Source organism: Pseudophryne corroboree, chromosome 7, assembly GCF_028390025.1.
Source record: "Pseudophryne corroboree isolate aPseCor3 chromosome 7, aPseCor3.hap2, whole genome shotgun sequence".
In the NCBI taxonomy this organism is placed as follows: domain Eukaryota; kingdom Metazoa; phylum Chordata; class Amphibia; order Anura; family Myobatrachidae; genus Pseudophryne; species Pseudophryne corroboree.
This window is the reverse complement of record NC_086450.1, coordinates 136445947-136463581: the sequence shown is the minus strand read 5'-3', so window position 1 is coordinate 136463581 and position 17635 is coordinate 136445947. Positions and strand designations below refer to the sequence as shown.

Genomic DNA, 17635 nt, shown 5'->3' with positions numbered 1-17635 from the left:
GGGAAACACCCCCTAGGGTGGATAAGGCGCTCACACGCTTATCAAAACAAGTGGCGTTACCGTCTCCTGAAACGGCCGCCCTCAAGGATCCAGCGGATAGGAGGCTGAAAACTACCCTGAAAAGTATATACACTCATACTGGTGTTATACTGCGACCAGCCATCGCCTCTGCATGGATGTGCAGTGCTGGGGTGGTTTGGTCGGATTCCCTGACTGAAAATATTGATACCCTAGATAGGGACAGTATTTTATTGACTTTAGAGCAATTAAAGGATGCTTTTCTTTATATGCGAGATGCTCAGAGGGATATTTGCACTCTGGCATCGAGAGTAAGTGCGATGTCCATATCTGCCAGAAGAAGTTTATGGACGCGACAATGGTCAGGTGATGCGGATTCCAAACGGCATATGGAAGTATTGCCGTATAAGGGGGAGGAATTATTTGGGGTCGGTCTATCGGATTTGGTGGCCACGGCAACAGCCGGGAAATCCACCTTTTTACCTCAGGTCCCCTCCCAACAGAAAAAGACACCGTCTTTTCAGCCGCAGTCCTTTCGTTCCTATAGGAACAAGCGGGCGAAAGGACAGTCATATTTGCCCCGAGGCAAAGGAAAGGGTAAGAGAGTGCACCAAGCAGCTTCTTTCCAGGAGCAGAAGCCCCCCCCGGCTTCTGCAAAGCCCTCAGCATGACGTTGGGGCTTTAGAAGCGGACTCAAGGGCGGTGGGGGGTCGACTCAAGAATTTCAGCGCACAGTGGGCTCACTCACAGGTGGACCCCTGGATCCTGCAGATAGTATCTCAGGGTTACAGGTTGGAATTCGAGAAGTCTCCCCCTCGCCGGTTCCTAAAGTCTGCTCTGCCAACGTCTCCCTCAGACAGGGCGACGGTATTGGAAGCCATTCACAAGCTGTATTCTCAGCAGGTGATAGTCAAGGTACCCCTCCTACAACAGGGAAAGGGGTATTATTCCACACTATTTGTGGTACCGAAGCCGGACGGCTCGGTAAGACCTATTCTAAATCTGAAATCTTTGAACCTGTACATACAAAAATTCAAGTTCAAGATGGAGTCACTCAGAGCAGTGATAGCGAATCTGGAAGAAGGGGACTTTATGGTGTCCCTGGACATCAAGGATGCTTACCTGCATGTCCCAATTTGCCCTTCACATCAAGGGTACCTCAGGTTCGTGGTGCAAAACTGTCATTATCAGTTTCAGACGCTGCCGTTTGGATTGTCCACGGCACCTCGGGTCTTTACCAAGGTAATGGCCGAAATGATGTTTCTTCTGCGAAGAAAAGGCGTATTAATTATCCCTTACTTGGACGATCTCCTGATAAGGGCAAGGTCCAGGGAACAGCTGGGGGACGTAGTAGCACTAACCCAAGTAGTGCTGCAACAGCACGGGTGGATTCTGAATTTTCCAAAATCTCAATTGACCCCGACGACACGTCTGCTGTTCCTGGGAATGATTCTGGACACGGTTCAGAAAAAGGTGTTTCTTCCGGAGGAGAAAGCCAGGGAGTTATCCGAACTTGTCAGGAACCTCCTAAAACCAGGGAAAGTGTCTGTGCATCAATGCACAAGAGTCCTGGGAAAGATGGTGGCTTCTTACGAAGCGATTCCATTCGGCAGATTCCACGCACAAACTTTTCAGTGGGATCTGCTGGACAAATGGTCCGGATCGCATCTGCAGATGCATCAGCGGATAACCTTATCGCCACGGACAAGGGTGTCTCTTCTGTGGTGGTTGCAGAGTGCTCATCTGTTAGAGGGCCGCAGATTCGGCATACAGGACTGGGTCCTGGTGACCACGGATGCCAGTCTGAGAGGCTGGGGAGCGGTCACACAGGGAAGAAACTTCCAGGGAGTATGGTCAAGCCTGGAGATGTCTCTTCACATAAATATACTGGAGCTAAGAGCGATTTACAATGCTCTAAGCCTGGCAAAACCCCTGCTTCAGGGTCAGCCGGTGTTGATCCAGTCGGACAACATCACGGCAGTCGCCCACGTAAACAGACAGGTCGGCACAAGAAGCAGGAGAGCAATGGCAGAAGCTGCAAGGATTCTTCGCTGGGCGGAAGATCATGTGATAGCACTGTCAGCAGTGTTCATTCCGGGAGTGGACAACTGGGAAGCAGACTTCCTCAGCAGACACGATTTACACCCGGGAGAGTGGGGACTTCATCCAGAAGTCTTCCACATGATTGTGAACCGTTGGGAAAAACCAAAGGTGGATATGATGGCGTCTCGCCTCAACAAAAAACTGGACAGGTATTGCGCCAGGTCAAGAGACCCTCAGGCAATAGCTGTGGACGCTCTGGTAACACCGTGGGTGTTCCAGTCAGTGTATGTGTTTCCTCCTCTGCCTCTCATACCAAAAGTACTGAGAATTATACGGCAAAGGGGAGTAAGAACGATACTCGTGGCTCCGGATTGGCCAAGAAGAACTTGGTACCCGGAACTTCAGGAGATGCTCACGGAAGATCCGTGGCCTCTACCTCTAAGACGGGACCTGCTTCAGCAGGGACCGTGTCTATTCCAAGACTTACCGCGGCTGCGTTTGACGGCATAGCGGTTGAACGCCGAATTCTAAGGGAAAAAGGCATTCCGGAAGAGGTCATTCCTACACTGGTAAAAGCCAGGAAGGAGGTGACTGCACAACATTATCACCGCATTTGGAGAAAATATGTTGCGTGGTGTGAGGCCAGGAAGGCCCCCACGGAGGAATTTCAATTGGGTCGATTCCTACATTTCCTGCAAACAGGATTGTCTATGGGCCTCAAATTGGGGTCCATTAAGGTTCAAATTTCGGCCCTGTCGATTTTCTTCCAGAAAGAATTGGCTTCAGTTCCTGAAGTCCAGACTTTTGTAAAAGGAGTACTACATATACAGCCCCCGGTTGTGCCCCCAGTGGCTCCGTGGGACCTTAATGTAGTTTTGGATTTTCTCAAATCCCATTGGTTTGAGCCACTCAAATCGGTGGATTTGAAATATCTTACATGGAAAGTAACCATGCTACTGGCCCTGGCTTCAGCCAGGAGAGTGTCAGAATTGGCGGCTTTATCGTATAAAAGCCCATATCTGATTTTCCATTCGGACAGGGCAGAACTGCGGACGCGTCCTCAGTTTCTGCCTAAGGTGGTGTCAGCGTTTCACCTGAACCAGCCTATTGTGGTGCCTGCGGCTACTAGCGATTTGGAGGATTCCAAGTTGCTGGACGTTGTCAGGGCATTGAAAATATATATTTCAAGGACGGCTGGAGTCAGAAAATCTGACTCGCTGTTTATACTGTATGCACCCAACAAGCTGGGTGCTCCTGCTTCTAAGCAGACGATTGCTCGTTGGATTTGTAGCACAATTCAACTTGCACATTCTGTGGCAGGCCTGCCACAGCCTAAATCTGTCAAGGCCCATTCCACAAGGAAGGTGGGCTCATCCTGGGCGGCTGCCCGAGGGGTCTCGGCATTACAACTCTGCCGAGCAGCTACGTGGTCGGGGGAGAACACGTTTGTAAAATTCTACAAATTTGATACCCTGGCTAAAGAGGACCTGGAGTTCTCTCATTCGGTGCTGCAGAGTCATCCGCACTCTCCCGCCCGTTTGGGAGCTTTGGTATAATCCCCATGGTCCTGACGGAGTCCCCAGCATCCACTAGGACGTCAGAGAAAATAAGATTTTACTTACCGATAAATCTATTTCTCGTAGTCCGTAGTGGATGCTGGGCGCCCATCCCAAGTGCGGATTGTCTGCAATACTTGTACATAGTTATTGTTACAAAAAAATCGGGTTGTTATTGTTGTGAGCCGTCTGTTCAGAGGCTCCTACGTTTGTCATACTGTTAACTGGGTTCAGATCACAAGTTGTACGGTGTGATTGGTGTGGCTGGTATGAGTCTTACCCGGGATTCAAAATCCTTCCTTATTGTGTACGCTCGTCCGGGCACAGTATCCTAACTGAGGCTTGGAGGAGGGTCATAGGGGGAGGAGCCAGTGCACACCACCTGATCCTAAAGCTTTATTTTTGTGCCCTGTCTCCTGCGGAGCCGCTAATCCCCATGGTCCTGACGGAGTCCCCAGCATCCACTACGGACTACGAGAAATAGATTTATCGGTAAGTAAAATCTTATTTTCTCCCGATCTTTGCCTTGGGGTTTAACAGGTTATTATAAATAGCATCAGGAGAAGTGTATGTCATCATTATCTGCATGTAACGCCATTACAGTGCTCTGTGCCTGCTGGGTCCTAGAAGTATAGAACAATAAAGAACCTGTTTGTTCCCCTTGCTAAAAATATTTTTGAGAAAAGTAATTTATTTGTTTTTTTTAAGGCGTACAGTGTATAGCTTACAGAGGGTTGGCCATACTCCAGCTTAGCTAGTACGACATTAGGAGGAATTCTGTTTTTCGGAGTACCCATAATTGAAGTAGTCCGCGGAACTGTAGGGGCATGCTGAGAAGGCGGCTAGTGAATCTGATCGGAGTTATGACCAATTTGCTCTAGCTTGGCAGCGGACTCTCTGCATGCACTTGGTCACCGCTGTCCTTTTTGGATGCTCTCAGTGTGTAGCTGTGACAGGGTGTGAGGACAAAGGAGCATTGCAGAGCAGAGAAATGTAGGTTTGTCAGATGCCCACTCCGCAGTTATCGTTCACACCACCAGTCAGGTCAAGACCCCAATCTCATTAATACTAATGAATTTTCATAAGTATCCAGTAGATGACTAATTTCATGCTGATATGTAAAAAAGCGAAAGATAAATTATAGTAGTTATGCTCTGTAAAAGTAATCCTGATTGTTCAGGTGCTGCATGTAGCGGACGGGTCTTCTTTAATTCAAGACTCTGAAACTGTGGTGCCCATATAACAATATAGCTGATAAATTTAATTTTTAGATGTCTGTGATTTCCCTTCAAAAGTCCCAGCTGTAACCTGTATTCTACATTAGTTCCCTCCTTCTCCTGTTATTCTAATGCAGATTTTACTATTTTTTCTAGGCAAATATGCAATGCGGGACCTGGTAAACAGACTTCCAGGAGGCAATGGCCCCAGCATTTTGTCAGATGAGACAGTAGCAGCGATCTGTTGTGCTTTGCATGAGGTCACCAGCAAGAACATGGAGAATGCAAAGGCCCTGGCAGACACTGGAGGGATTGAGAAACTGGTGAACATCACGAAAGGGAAAGGAGATAGGCAAGTATCCGGCAGCTGTGTAATGTAACCATTTAGTATAGAAACGATGCTTAGGGAGTAATTCTGTGCCTAGGCCCCAGCAGACACCATCTCTCCCACTACAGCCTGTAACCTTTTACATTTAATTATTCATTTCTACAAGCCATTCACTGCACATGGAGGAGGAGTAGCTGCACTTTCTGAGGTGTATAAATACTGTAGATGGTCATTAGCTTTTACAGGCATCCGTTCATTAATTCATGGCCTCTCCTCATTATAAACCTTTGTCCATTTGGTTTCACAGCAAGAATAAGAAGACTAAGGAATTGTATTACAGTTATTAGGTAAAATCCAACTTGTTTATGCACATTTTCCCATAGGTCATGAGACAGCTGTATAACCTATCCCTCTGCCATCACGTTCGTGCTAATCTTTTCTTGAAGAAAATGGTTCTCAAAGTTTCAGCTTTAGGTGTCAGGTGTGAAATGATGAGCTAATGCCTAGAGTGCAGTGTGACGTATGAGTGTTTCTCACATTACTTGTTTCAGCAGACACAGATGTCTGATTGGTGGATCATCTCTTATCCTCAGACCTTTCTTGTCCCTGTACTTCAGCTGCTCTAAAGCACTATTTTACTCTGGTAGCCAGATATTTACCCTGCAGCACGAGTTCACCTGCTTACAGTCGTTGTTGGATACTTTATTTTGTGATAAATGGATAGCCCTTTATATATTTTGTTGTGGCAGGGTGATACACTTGCAGTCCTTCAGGTCTTCTGTGTTATGGTACTGGTCCCTAAGGGATGCCAGTGACGGGCAGGACTGTGTTTGTTACTGGAGCACTTGAACCTTGTACTCTCTCCGATCTTATATACTTTTTTTAATAATTTTTTTTTTTTGTTTTGTTTTTTTTTTGTTTTTTTTTTACTTTTTTAGAACATCAATGAAAGTGGTGAAAGCTACAGCCCAGGTGTTAAATACCTTATGGCAATATCGAGACCTCCGCAGCATTTATAAGAAGGTACTTTTCTGGATGTGTCTTGCCCACCACTGCCAGGAGCAGTGTTGGGCAAGACAGAAGTGATCTTTAAATGTACAATTATGTGTAATGTCAAATATTTTTTTGCTTTTGCCATGGGGAATTAAAAGAAATCTATGTTAGTGCTAACATTGTGGCTGTGACCTGCTGCCCAGTAGCTACAGCAGTTGGCTGGCTCCTTAAGCTGTGATTTTGGCTCATTTGTCAATGAAATGTCGAAACAAATGTAAAAAAAATTCCATACATCAAATTCGGATGCCCCACAATATAAATAATGCAGTAAAAAACTCAGTGTAAATTTGACCAGCCTTAAATACTTTAATATTCCCATTACAGTATGTCATCAGATCATAGTTCATGGACGTTGTTACAGTAATAAACCGTTACTTTGTTTTAAAGTAAGTTTGGCGTTGACAGGCTCGTCCAGTACAAGGTTTTCCTCTGCCTTTAGTGGCTGTAAGAGACTGATCAGGAATGCCAAGCGGTGAGATAGCCACATGGCCCTTTAGAAAAGAGAAGTGTGTTATTTGCAGTGCAGAGATATGGAATGCAGTAATGTAGTGTTACATGTGTAACCAACCATAAGTACATTTACTGGCCTTAACACTGCTTAGTTCTGGCTTGAAGTTGATTAAGATATTTACAAGTGCCCCTTCAGTTATTGGGAAGTTGTGTGCAAACATGCCTGGGCTACCTCCACTGTCTATTCCTGACGTATCAGTATTACAGAATAGGTGGGAATTGGGTCCTGTAACTACTGTAGTTACAGTTACTGGATAAACGTAACTGGCTTTTATGGATTAGAGAAGCTTTGTATTGCAAGGGTATCCCGGCTTTTCTGTGTATGAGAGTTCTAACTACATCTGCCTTATACTGGCTGTCTTTGCAGGAGGGTTGGAATCAGTCTCATTTTATTACACCGGTCTCAACACTGGAGCGCGATCGATTCAAATCCCACCCATCTTTATCCACCACCAATCAGCAAATGTCTCCCATGATCCAGTCAGGTGGGTGATAAATTAGTTACATGTAAACAGGTCTGTGACAAGGTTACTAGGTATCCCAGGCAAAACCTATAACCCAATGGAAGAAGGGATGTAGCTATGATAAGGAGTTGATCTGGATAGAAGATAAATTATGGACATGTTATCCTGCTGTCTATCTCCCTACGTGTATGTGTAACTGTAATAGTTCCATGTATCGCAGTGTTAAGCACTTTCCTTTCACACCTTAAGCTGCTCTGCCTTTATGCATAGACAATATGGACTTCCCGCCTCCTGATTGTTCCTGCAGTGCTAACAAATATCCAAAATTACTACAATTAGGAAGTATAATATGTGTGTCCTGTAGTATTCATTTACCATGCCATCACCTCCTACTCTGACTTAGTGATGGGAATGAGAATAAATTGAGGTCTCCGGCTACAGAAGGCAATCCTATGGTCATACACGCTCTTATTGCTCCTGTGATGTTTGTGGTCACATGACTACACAAACTGGACTCCACCTGCATTACCGGTCTGAGGAGGATTGCTGGACTGTAAATGTTTAGATAATTAAAGTTAATAATCAGATTGGGAAGTGTGCAGGGAAGGTGTGGGGCAGCCGGAGAAAATACAAAGAATTAGTGGCATGATATCAAGCCTTGGTAGTCAAGGAGACAACTTTAGCCCACTATGGGGCTCATTTATGAATGAGTGATAAAACTTGTTGCGTATGATAAATGGTGCTCCAGCCAATCACCTTTTTCAAACACATCACAGGAGCCGAACACATGACACTTGGGAACTGATCACCATTTATCATTCACGAATTTTATCGCTTGTTGATAAATGTGCCTCAGTGTTAGCACTGGCCCTGCATTTAAGACTATGGGGTTGATGTATCAAGCAGTGAAAAGAGTGGAAAGGTGGACCAGTGTAGATGTTGCCTTTAGCAAACAGCTAGGAGAAGCATTTATTGAGAACATCCCGTAAAAGGATAGCTACGTGCATATTGGTTGCCATAGGCAACTTTTCCACTATTTTCTCTGCTTAATACATCAACCCCTACGTTTGGAATACCCTCTGGAAGGTAAATGCATATCCTGAGCACACAGTTCTCCTATCTCAGAGACGCTGAGTCTGGCACAGAGATGGTACTGTTGCTTTAATGTGTGCTGATGTTGACAAGTCTGTCTGTTTCTGGTCCCTGCAGTCTTTGTCTATTTCATTTCCATTAATGTGCTTGGCAGACACGCAGACAGTTTGTCAGTATACGGAGCTTCGCATGCTAAGATGTATTACTGAAATAAGCACTGAGCGCCTCGGGCACGTTTTACCTGACACCCCCTCTGATGTGCTGTATGTGTTCTGCTAAATGTAAATACATTAGTATGGAATGGGAATGCATTATCTTGTTTGTAAGTGGTTTTACTTTTGCTTTTGTGATTTAATAAGTAGTTTCGTATACATTGCGCCATAATTATCTATACTCTGGGAAAAAAGGGGGTCAGTATAAATATTACTAGTGTTCCTTTTACATCATTGATTCCTCTTTGCCGTTTGACAGTGCTCATTGTCTGTTAGCCTATTGTTATCCTATTTACTATCTTGTCTATCTATATGTTATTGGTTGAAGTTTACCTGCCGCCAATACACAGCAGAGGACATTGATGTTGTGTAACATCACTGTAAGGCCATAGTGGCCTATGATCACACCAGCTGCATTGTATAAACTCTTCAGGAAATATAGCATCGCATCTACTTGCCTGTCAACGTGTCAAGTGAGTTTCAAAATACACCAGTCTGTATATTCCCTTCATTAGTAACTACAGTAGAACATGGTGTGCAGTCATCTCAGTCATCTCTTCTGCAAACATTACACAGTGTCTGGGGCCCCATCATTGTCTCCTGAATTCCTTCTTGGGAGGACAGAACGCCAGGTCAGACAGTGACCACCAGCCGTGCATGTATAGGTCATCTGCTGACCCAGCAGTGCTAGTGGAGCAGTCCACAGCGTTGTACTTTACGTAGACAGCAATCCTTTGTTGCTGATTCAATTAAATACTACTATATCTTTCTCTCATGTCTCTGGTGATGAGGTCATGGCCCTCATCCGTTCCTCACCTCCCCACTTTACCCTATCCCCTCCCACCTCCGCCGCTACCTCTATCTCTCTGCCTGCTCTCATCTTGCCCACCTCCTCAATCTCTCCCTCTTATCAGGCACTGTGCCCTCTGCCTTCAAGCATGCACTTTAATACAACAGAGATTCAAAAACAGCGCCCCAACTCAAAAGTGCAGCAACAGAAGCTAGGGTGATCCCAACCACCACAAATACTGGAAACAACAACAATGGTAAGCAACTGTGCGCACCCTCTTGGTGTATAGTCCCAAAAAGTCTGTGTGTAATACCACAGAAATTTATACCAAAATATTACACTGATTCCATGTGTTAGGAATTAGAATATTCCAGTCCCCAGTCTGATTCGATCTTAAAAATGGGCTCCATATATCCAGTCTTTTCTCTTAATTGTTCAAATTCTCTCCTTTCTCCCGGGGAAACTGACCTGCTATCTTTTGACTTACAATATCATCTCTATGCTGATGAGAATCAAATCTACCTTTCTTCCCCTGACCTCTCACCTGCTTTCCGCACTCGTGTATCCAACTGTCTCTCTGCTATCTCTTCTTGGATGTTGCAGCGCTTTCTTAAACTTAACATGTCTACGGGCAACCATACATTAGAAAGATGAATCCCATGCGATTTTACTTGAAGTTCCCGGGAGCTCCCTGGAAGTCTTGCACTGACGATTTAGCATGCAATTGCTTATTTTGGGTCACGATGTACTCGCGATCTATCGCATTATCTCTATATAGTGCCAATTTATTATATCATTCTAATTTCAACAATGGGCTCGGCTAAACAGGGGGTATATAAAGCAACAGCCATTTCAACTCTGTGCACACTTCTGCACTGTGTTATTGGTGAGGTTTGGTGTATACCAGGTGAATTATTATCCACTTTGCTACCGTGCACTTCTGTTCTGTCTTCTATAGTGATGGATACCTATCGCCATAGAGTTCTGCTGTCAGTGGGCTTGGATGCAAACATCGGTGGGCTGTGGGTACTAGGATGCAAACATCGGTGGGCTGTGGGTACTTGGATGCAAATATTGGTGGGCAGTGGGTACTTTAATTGGTGCAAACATTGGTGGGCAGTGGTACTTTAGTTGGTGCAAACATCGGTGGGCGGGCAGTGGGTATTTTAATTGGTGCAAACATCGGTGGGCGGGCAGTGGGTACTTTAATTGGTGCAAACATCGGGCAGTGGGTACTTGGTGCAAACATCGGTGGGCAGTGGGTACTTGGTGGAAACATCGGTGGGCAGTGGGTACTTTAATTGGTGCAAACATTGGTGGCCAGTAGGCATATAATATCAATATATACCGATAGATCAACAAAACGAGGGATCTTTTGCTGTACTCCTGGCGTCTTTTCTCCTCTCAATGCTGCACGAGGAGGGTAGAGGGAGTGTCTGGGAAATGTCAGTCAGGTGGGTCACACGCAATGTAGCAAGGGACATCATCAGATCAGGACATAAGATATGAAAACCTATATTGCGAGCCGCGGGAACTCGCCTCAGATCGTAAGTGAATTACTTACAATATGCATTAATTACACGCGACGCATGGGTACAACAGGTCAAAATCGCACCTACGGTAAAAGAGCTAAATCGCTCTAATGTATGGCCAGCCTAAGACTGAACTGATTATCTTCCCTCCCTCCCGCACAACCTCACCGCCTACAATTTCATTACATATTGATGGCACTACTGTCTCCTCTAGCCTCCAAGTGCGCTGTCTTGGAGTAATCCTTGACTCCTCCCTCTTCTTCAAACCACACATTCAGCACCATTTAAAAACCTGTCTCAAAAATATTTCCAGGTTTCCTTTCTCACCCCCAGATGCCACTAAGATCCTTATCCACTCACTAGTCATCTCCAGACTAGACTACTGTAATCTTTTCGTATCTGGCACCCCTGATAAATACCTCTTTCCACTCCAATCTATCCGCAGTGCTGCAGCCCGGCTCAGCTTACTCACCAAATATACTACAGATGGAGCCACGCGCTGCAGCGCAGACAGGGGCGTGCATGCCTAGGCACACCGCCGAGCGTACAGAGACGCTCCCATTCACTTTGAGGCGCATGCATGTCTACAACGCACGTGCATCCCATTCGTTCCCAGCGGTGCGCCTCACCCTGCGCACCTAGTCACAGATGGAGCCACGTTTAGCATGGCTCCATCTGTCCATCCACCTCCCCTCACCTACAAGCCCTTCACTGGCTACCCTACCCCTTCAGAATCCATTTCAACTTCTCACTCTCACTTACAAAGCCCTCACCCACTTCTCTCCCAGTTATATCTCTGACCTTATCTCCCTTTACACTCCTGTCCGTCCTCTTTTCTCTGTTATTGACGCTGCCTCTCTTGCCTACTGATTACCTCCTCTCAGGCCTATCTCTCCCAAGATTTTGCACGTGCTGCTCCCTTTCTCTGGAATTCTCTACCTCTCCCCCACAGATTCTCCACCTCTCTACAAAACTTCAAACGGTCTCTCAAGACACACACTTCTATACCAAACCCAGCCGTCTCTCATCCTAAGCCCTCAGTGGGCCACGCTCCCTTTCTACCCCATCTGTGTCACCCCTCTCTGTTTGTCTGCCCCTCCCCTTTAGACTGTAAGCTTTTACATCTCTTACTTAACCTATATTCTTTTCAGTGCTCCCTTTGACAGCACCAAATCCCTCTGTATTCTGCCGCCCTGATACTTATTTCAGTGTTGTCTGCTGACGCAGCTATGTTTATATACCCTGTACTTGTCCTATATTGTATTGAATTGTAAGTCACGGGTGTGGTTCGTTGGGTCGACAGTCATTAGGTCGATCACTATTGGTTGACAGTGACTAGGTCGACACATGAAATAGGTCGACACGGTTATTTGGTCGACATGGAAAAAGGTTGACATGAGTTTTTCTGTTTTGTTTTTTTGTGTTGTTTTCTTTGTAAAGTGACCCGGAACCCCAATTAGTGCACCGTATCCCTTTGCATGTCACGCAAAGGTGCCTCACTCCGCTACCACTGCGCTCGGCACAGGTTACTATTCCCAGCCGTAGTCCACCTCTCCATGTGTCGACATTTGTCATGTCGACCTAATGACCACGTCGACCTTTAGTGGTCGACCTAAGGAGCGTCGACCTAAAGACCAGATACCGTAAGTCGTGGTCTTATTTTATTTATTTGTTTATGTACTCTGTAATTGGGGGCTGCAGATTCCCTGTGGCTTTATCTAAATAAAGGATAATAATAATATAACCGGGAAAGCAGTCAACTTTTCATTGTGTGAATTTAAGTTTAAATCCTATTTTTCACCTATAAGACAGATGAGAAGTAGTGTTACTAGCAAACTGGAATTGTATGTTTTGATTGGGCTGTAAGTGAAGTGGTTTTATTGTACCTTTTGTGTGCCGGTACAGTGGGCAGCACATCATCCTCACCAGCACTATTAGGAATCCGGGAGCCGAATTCTGGATATGAGAAAACACAGTCCTCTATGCAATACTACAACAGCCAGGGAGAGTCCTTGGTCCACAAGGATATGTATAGTGGTAAGTGAGTTCTGCTTGCCTTGCACACACATGACCTATGAGCCTTTACCCTGTCTGCAGCCATCTTGGTTGAAAAACATGGTTCAAAGAGCAATAATATGTTTGCTGTCAACATTCCAGTCAGACTAATGGAAGCCATGATCTAATTGGTTGCTTGGCTTTAGCTCCTCAGCGAGTGCTGACTGGTGGGGACGCATAATGACAAAACTCTAAATATTCCAAGCATAAACCATCATGCCCTCATTCATTAATATATGTGAACATACATGTTGGCTACACAGTAATGGCCGCTTTTCTGTGGGCTGTACCAATCAATCTAGTACATTCTAAAATGATAGCTAGCATCTGGTTGCTATGGGCAACACATCCACTTGTCCACTTCTGAAGGTTCAGGAATTCTCCCAGTATATGTCTGTTATGTGTCAGCAATGTCCATAGATCCTAGTGAGTATTACGTCATACCACAACATGATGTTGTACCCACCCCCAAAAGGCAATTAAAGAACATAAGTGACAATTGGAGGTCTGTAAAAAATGTCTGTTTGTTCATCTCAAATACTGAAGATATACTGTAGCTTTTCAGAATTTACTGTAAACTACACAGCTCAGTATGATAAATCCAGATGTGTACTCCCTCAGCGTTGCTGCAGTCACGTTAAACAGCCCGCCTAGTCATGAATGCGTTACGCCAAGGTTACCTTGAAAATGCATCTTATTTGAATCCCTATGTGAATAAGACGCGCAAGTAGACTATACGGATTAAAATATGTGGCACGCCCTTGATTCTGTGTGCGACTGCAGCCGTATCTTCATACAAAATGCTCCATTACACTTTTTCCTGGAAAACACTGTAACGTAGTAGTATTACATATGCAGATGCAGCCGCAGTGGCACACAGAATATAGACATGCCACATATTAGTTTAATCAGCAGAGTCTGCTTTTATTTGCAAAGCACATAAGACACATTTTCAGGGGGAAAAGACGCCCAACGCTGACCAAATCTCCCAGGAGCTGGCGACTCTCATGCGTCCTCCATGGTGCGACTGGATGAAGGGACACATCTATATAGGGGTTTGAGGAACATATAGTCTGCACAGGAGATGAAGTAAATTGATTTTAAAGAACTTGTGCTGTAAAAGTGGCGTAGGGCTGATCATCCAAAGATTTTACAATTTGATGTGCTGCAAGTAATGGAGATATGATTTTCTCCATATGAACATGGGCTGAGAATGTCATCCAGTATAATGAGGTTCCAGACACTGTTCTAATATAGACACTGTGGGAATAAGGCAGGAATTGGAAGCAATTTATTACGCCTCCTTTAAGTAATGCATTGTGACAGTTGTCAGTATAGTGAAGTATTGCAGCTGTCTGACATGTCTCTGTCTTCTCACCAAAGCTCAAACTGCAGACTTCCATTTGTTGGCTAAACTGGGCCTTGGCCCACCCTCAGCTCTTCCCAAAGAGACATTTATACTATTAGTGTGCAGTAGAGGATTCATATTTATAAGTACATATATTGTCAGGCAGAGGTGTGGGATACTTACCTTTCCAGCCTACACTGGCATGACCAGGTGCTATGGCATTCAGGTGGGTGTTTAGAACTGAGCGCCCATCTGAGCCTACACTGGCATGACCAGGTGCTATGGCATTTAGGTGGGGGTTTAGAACTGAAGGTGATGCAGAAACATACATTGGGGTATATGCAATTGCGGTCGAATTGCCGCAAATGTCAGAAAAGGGGGCATTTTCGACACCAAAAAATGATTCGACAATGCAATACAGTACTTTCCGACAAAAAAACTGACTTTTCAGATTCGACTTTTTGAAATTCGACAGGTGACAAATTCGACATGTCTGCAATGGTAAAAATGCGGCTTTTCAACAAAAGTATATTCAATTGAAAAATGTCGATTCGACAACAGTGCTTTTCAACAGTAAATTCGTCTATTTCATTCCGCCTCACTTTGCTGGCGGAATCTAATAAAAAAAAATTAAAACATGTTTTGTTTTGTGTTTTTTTTTTTATTGCTAATAGCATATCTATTTATATTAGAAGGGATTAGGTACTTGGTTTGTCTATTAGGAGACACAACTATTATTTATATATTTTTTTTTAAATAATAATTCTCTGACGTCCTAGTGGATGCTGGGAACTCCGTAAGGACCATGGGGAATAGCGGCTCCGCAGGAGACTGGGCACAAAAGTAAAAGCTTTTAGGTCACCTGGTGTGCACTGGCTCCTCCCCCTATGACCCTCCTCCAAGCCTCAGTTAGATTTTTGTGCCCGGCCGAGAAGGGTGCATGCTAGGTAGCTCTCCAGAGCTGCTTAGAGTAAAAGTTCTAAATAGGTTTTTTTATTTTCAGTGAGACCTGCTGGCAACAGGCTCACTGCATCGTGGGACTAAGGGGAGAAGAAGCGAACTCACCTGACTGCAGAGTGGATTGGGCTTCTTGGCTACTGGACATTAGCTCCAGAGGGACGATCACAGGTTCAGCCTGGATGGGTCCCGGAGCCGCGCCGCCGGCCCCCTTACAGAGCCAGAAGAGCGAAGAGGTCCGGAAAAATCGGCGGCAGAAGACGTTCCTGTCTTCAATAAGGTAGCGCACAGCACTGCAGCTGTGCGCCATTGCTCTCAGCACACTTCACACTCCGGTCACTGAGGGTGCAGGGCGCTGGGGGGGAGCGCCCTGAGACGCAATAAAACATGTTTAAACCTTATATGGCTAAAGAAATACATCACATATAGCTCCTGAGCTATATGGATGCATTTCACCCCTGCCAGTTTTCCTAAAAAAAGCGGGAGAAAAGGCCGCCGTGAAGGGGGCGGAGCCTATCTCCTCAGCACACAAGCGCCATTTTCCCTCACAGTTCCGCTGGAAGGAAGGCTCCCAGACTCTCCCCTGCAGTCCTGCTACAGAATCAGGGTAAAACAAGAGAGGGGGGGCACTAATTGGCAGAAAATACATATATAGCAGCTATAGAAGGGAGAAACACTTATATAATGTTATCCCTGCATATATATAGCGCTCTGGTGTGTGCTGGCAAACTCTCCCTCTGTCTCCCCAAAGGGCTCGTGGGGTCCTGTCCTCTATCAGAGCATTCCCTGTGTGTGTGCTGTGTGTCGGTACGATTGTGTCGACATGTATGAGGAGGAAAATGATGTGGAGGCGGAGCAATTGCCTGTAATAGTGATGTCACCCCCTAGGGAGTCGACACCTGACTGGATGGTCGTATGGAAGGAATTACGTGACAGTGTCAGCACTTTGCAAAAAACTGTTGACGACATGAGACAGCCGACAAATCAGTTAGTGCCTGTCCAGGCGTCTCAAACACCGTCAGGGGCTCTAAAGCGCCCGTTACCTCAGATGGTCGACACAGACCCAGACACGGATACTGACTCCAGTGTCGACGGTGACGAGACAAACGTAATGTCCAGTAGGGCCACACGTTACATGATCACGGCAATGAAGGAGGCTTTGAACATTTCTGATACTACAAGTACCACAAAAAAGGGTATTATGTGGGGTGTGAAAAAACTACCCATAGTTTTTCCTGAATCAGATGAATTAAATGAGGTGTGTGACAAAGCGTGGGTTTCCCCCGATAAAAAACTGCTGATTTCTAATAAATTATTGGCATTATACCCTTTCCCGCCAGAGGTTAGGGCGCGTTGGGAAACACCCCCTAGGGTAGATAAGGCGCTCACACGCTTATCAAAACAAGTGGCGTTACCGTCTCCTGAAACGGCCGCCCTCAAGGAACCAGCTGATAGAAAGCTGGAAAATATCCTAAAAGGTATATACACACATACTGGTGTTATACTACGACCAGCAATCGCCTCAGCCTGGATGTGCTGTGCTGGAGTGGCTTGGTCGGATTCCCTGACTGAAAATATTGATACCCTGGATAGGGACAGTATATTATTGACTATAGAGCATTTAAAGGATGCATTACTATATATGCGAGATGCACAGAGGGATATTTGCACCCTGGCATCAAGAGTAAGTGCGTTGTCCATTTCTGCCAGAAGAAGTTTATGGACACGACAGTGGTCAGGTGATGCGGATTCAAAACGGCATATGGAAGTTTTGCCGTATAAAGGGGAGGAGTTATTTGGGGTCGGTCTATCAGACCTGGTGGCCACGGCGACGGCTGGAAAATCCACCTTTTTACCCCAGGTCACCTCTCAGCAGAAAAAGACACCGTCTTTTCAAACTCAGTCCTTTCGTCCCCATAAGGGCAAGCGGGCAAAAGGCCACTCATTTCTGCCCCGGGGCAGAGGAAGGGGAAAAAGACTGCAGCAAGCAGCCTCTTCCCAGGATCAGAAGCCCTCCCCCGCTTCTGCCAAGTCTTCAGCATGACGCTGGGGCTTTACAGGCGGACTCAGGCACGGTGGGGGCCCGTCTCAAAAATTTCAACGCGCAGTGGGCTCACTCGCAAGTGGACCCCTGGATCCTGCAGGTAGTATCACAGGGGTACAAACTGGAATTCGAGACGTCTCCCCCTCGCCGGTTCCTGAAGTCTGCTCTACCAACGTCTCCCTCCGACGGGGAGGCAGTATTGGAAGCTATTCACAAGCTGTATTCCCAGCAGGTGATAATCAAGGTACCCCTCCTACAACAGGGAAAGGGGTATTATTCCACGCTGTTTGTGGTACCGAAGCCGGACGGCTCGGTGAGACCGATTTTAAATCTAAAATCATTGAACACTTACATAAAAAGGTTCAAATTCAAGATGGAATCACTCAGAGCAGTGATAGCAAACCTGGAAGAAGGGG

At 45.7% G+C, this 17635-nt stretch overlaps 1 protein-coding gene across 5 annotated transcripts in view; it reads left to right on the top strand.

Moving 5' to 3' along the window:
- The window catches only part of PKP4 (plakophilin 4), a 667418-nt gene that overhangs the window by 629624 nt on the left and 20159 nt on the right, over window positions 1-17635 (top strand). For all 5 annotated transcript variants that reach the window (XM_063933691.1, XM_063933687.1, XM_063933688.1 and 2 more), the window contains 4 exons: window positions 4991-5186; window positions 6101-6185; window positions 7093-7210; window positions 12721-12852. In XM_063933691.1, coding sequence (XP_063789761.1) covers window positions 4991-5186; window positions 6101-6185; window positions 7093-7210; window positions 12721-12852 — 531 coding nt within the window. The remainder of the gene's footprint in view (window positions 1-4990; window positions 5187-6100; window positions 6186-7092; window positions 7211-12720; window positions 12853-17635) is intronic.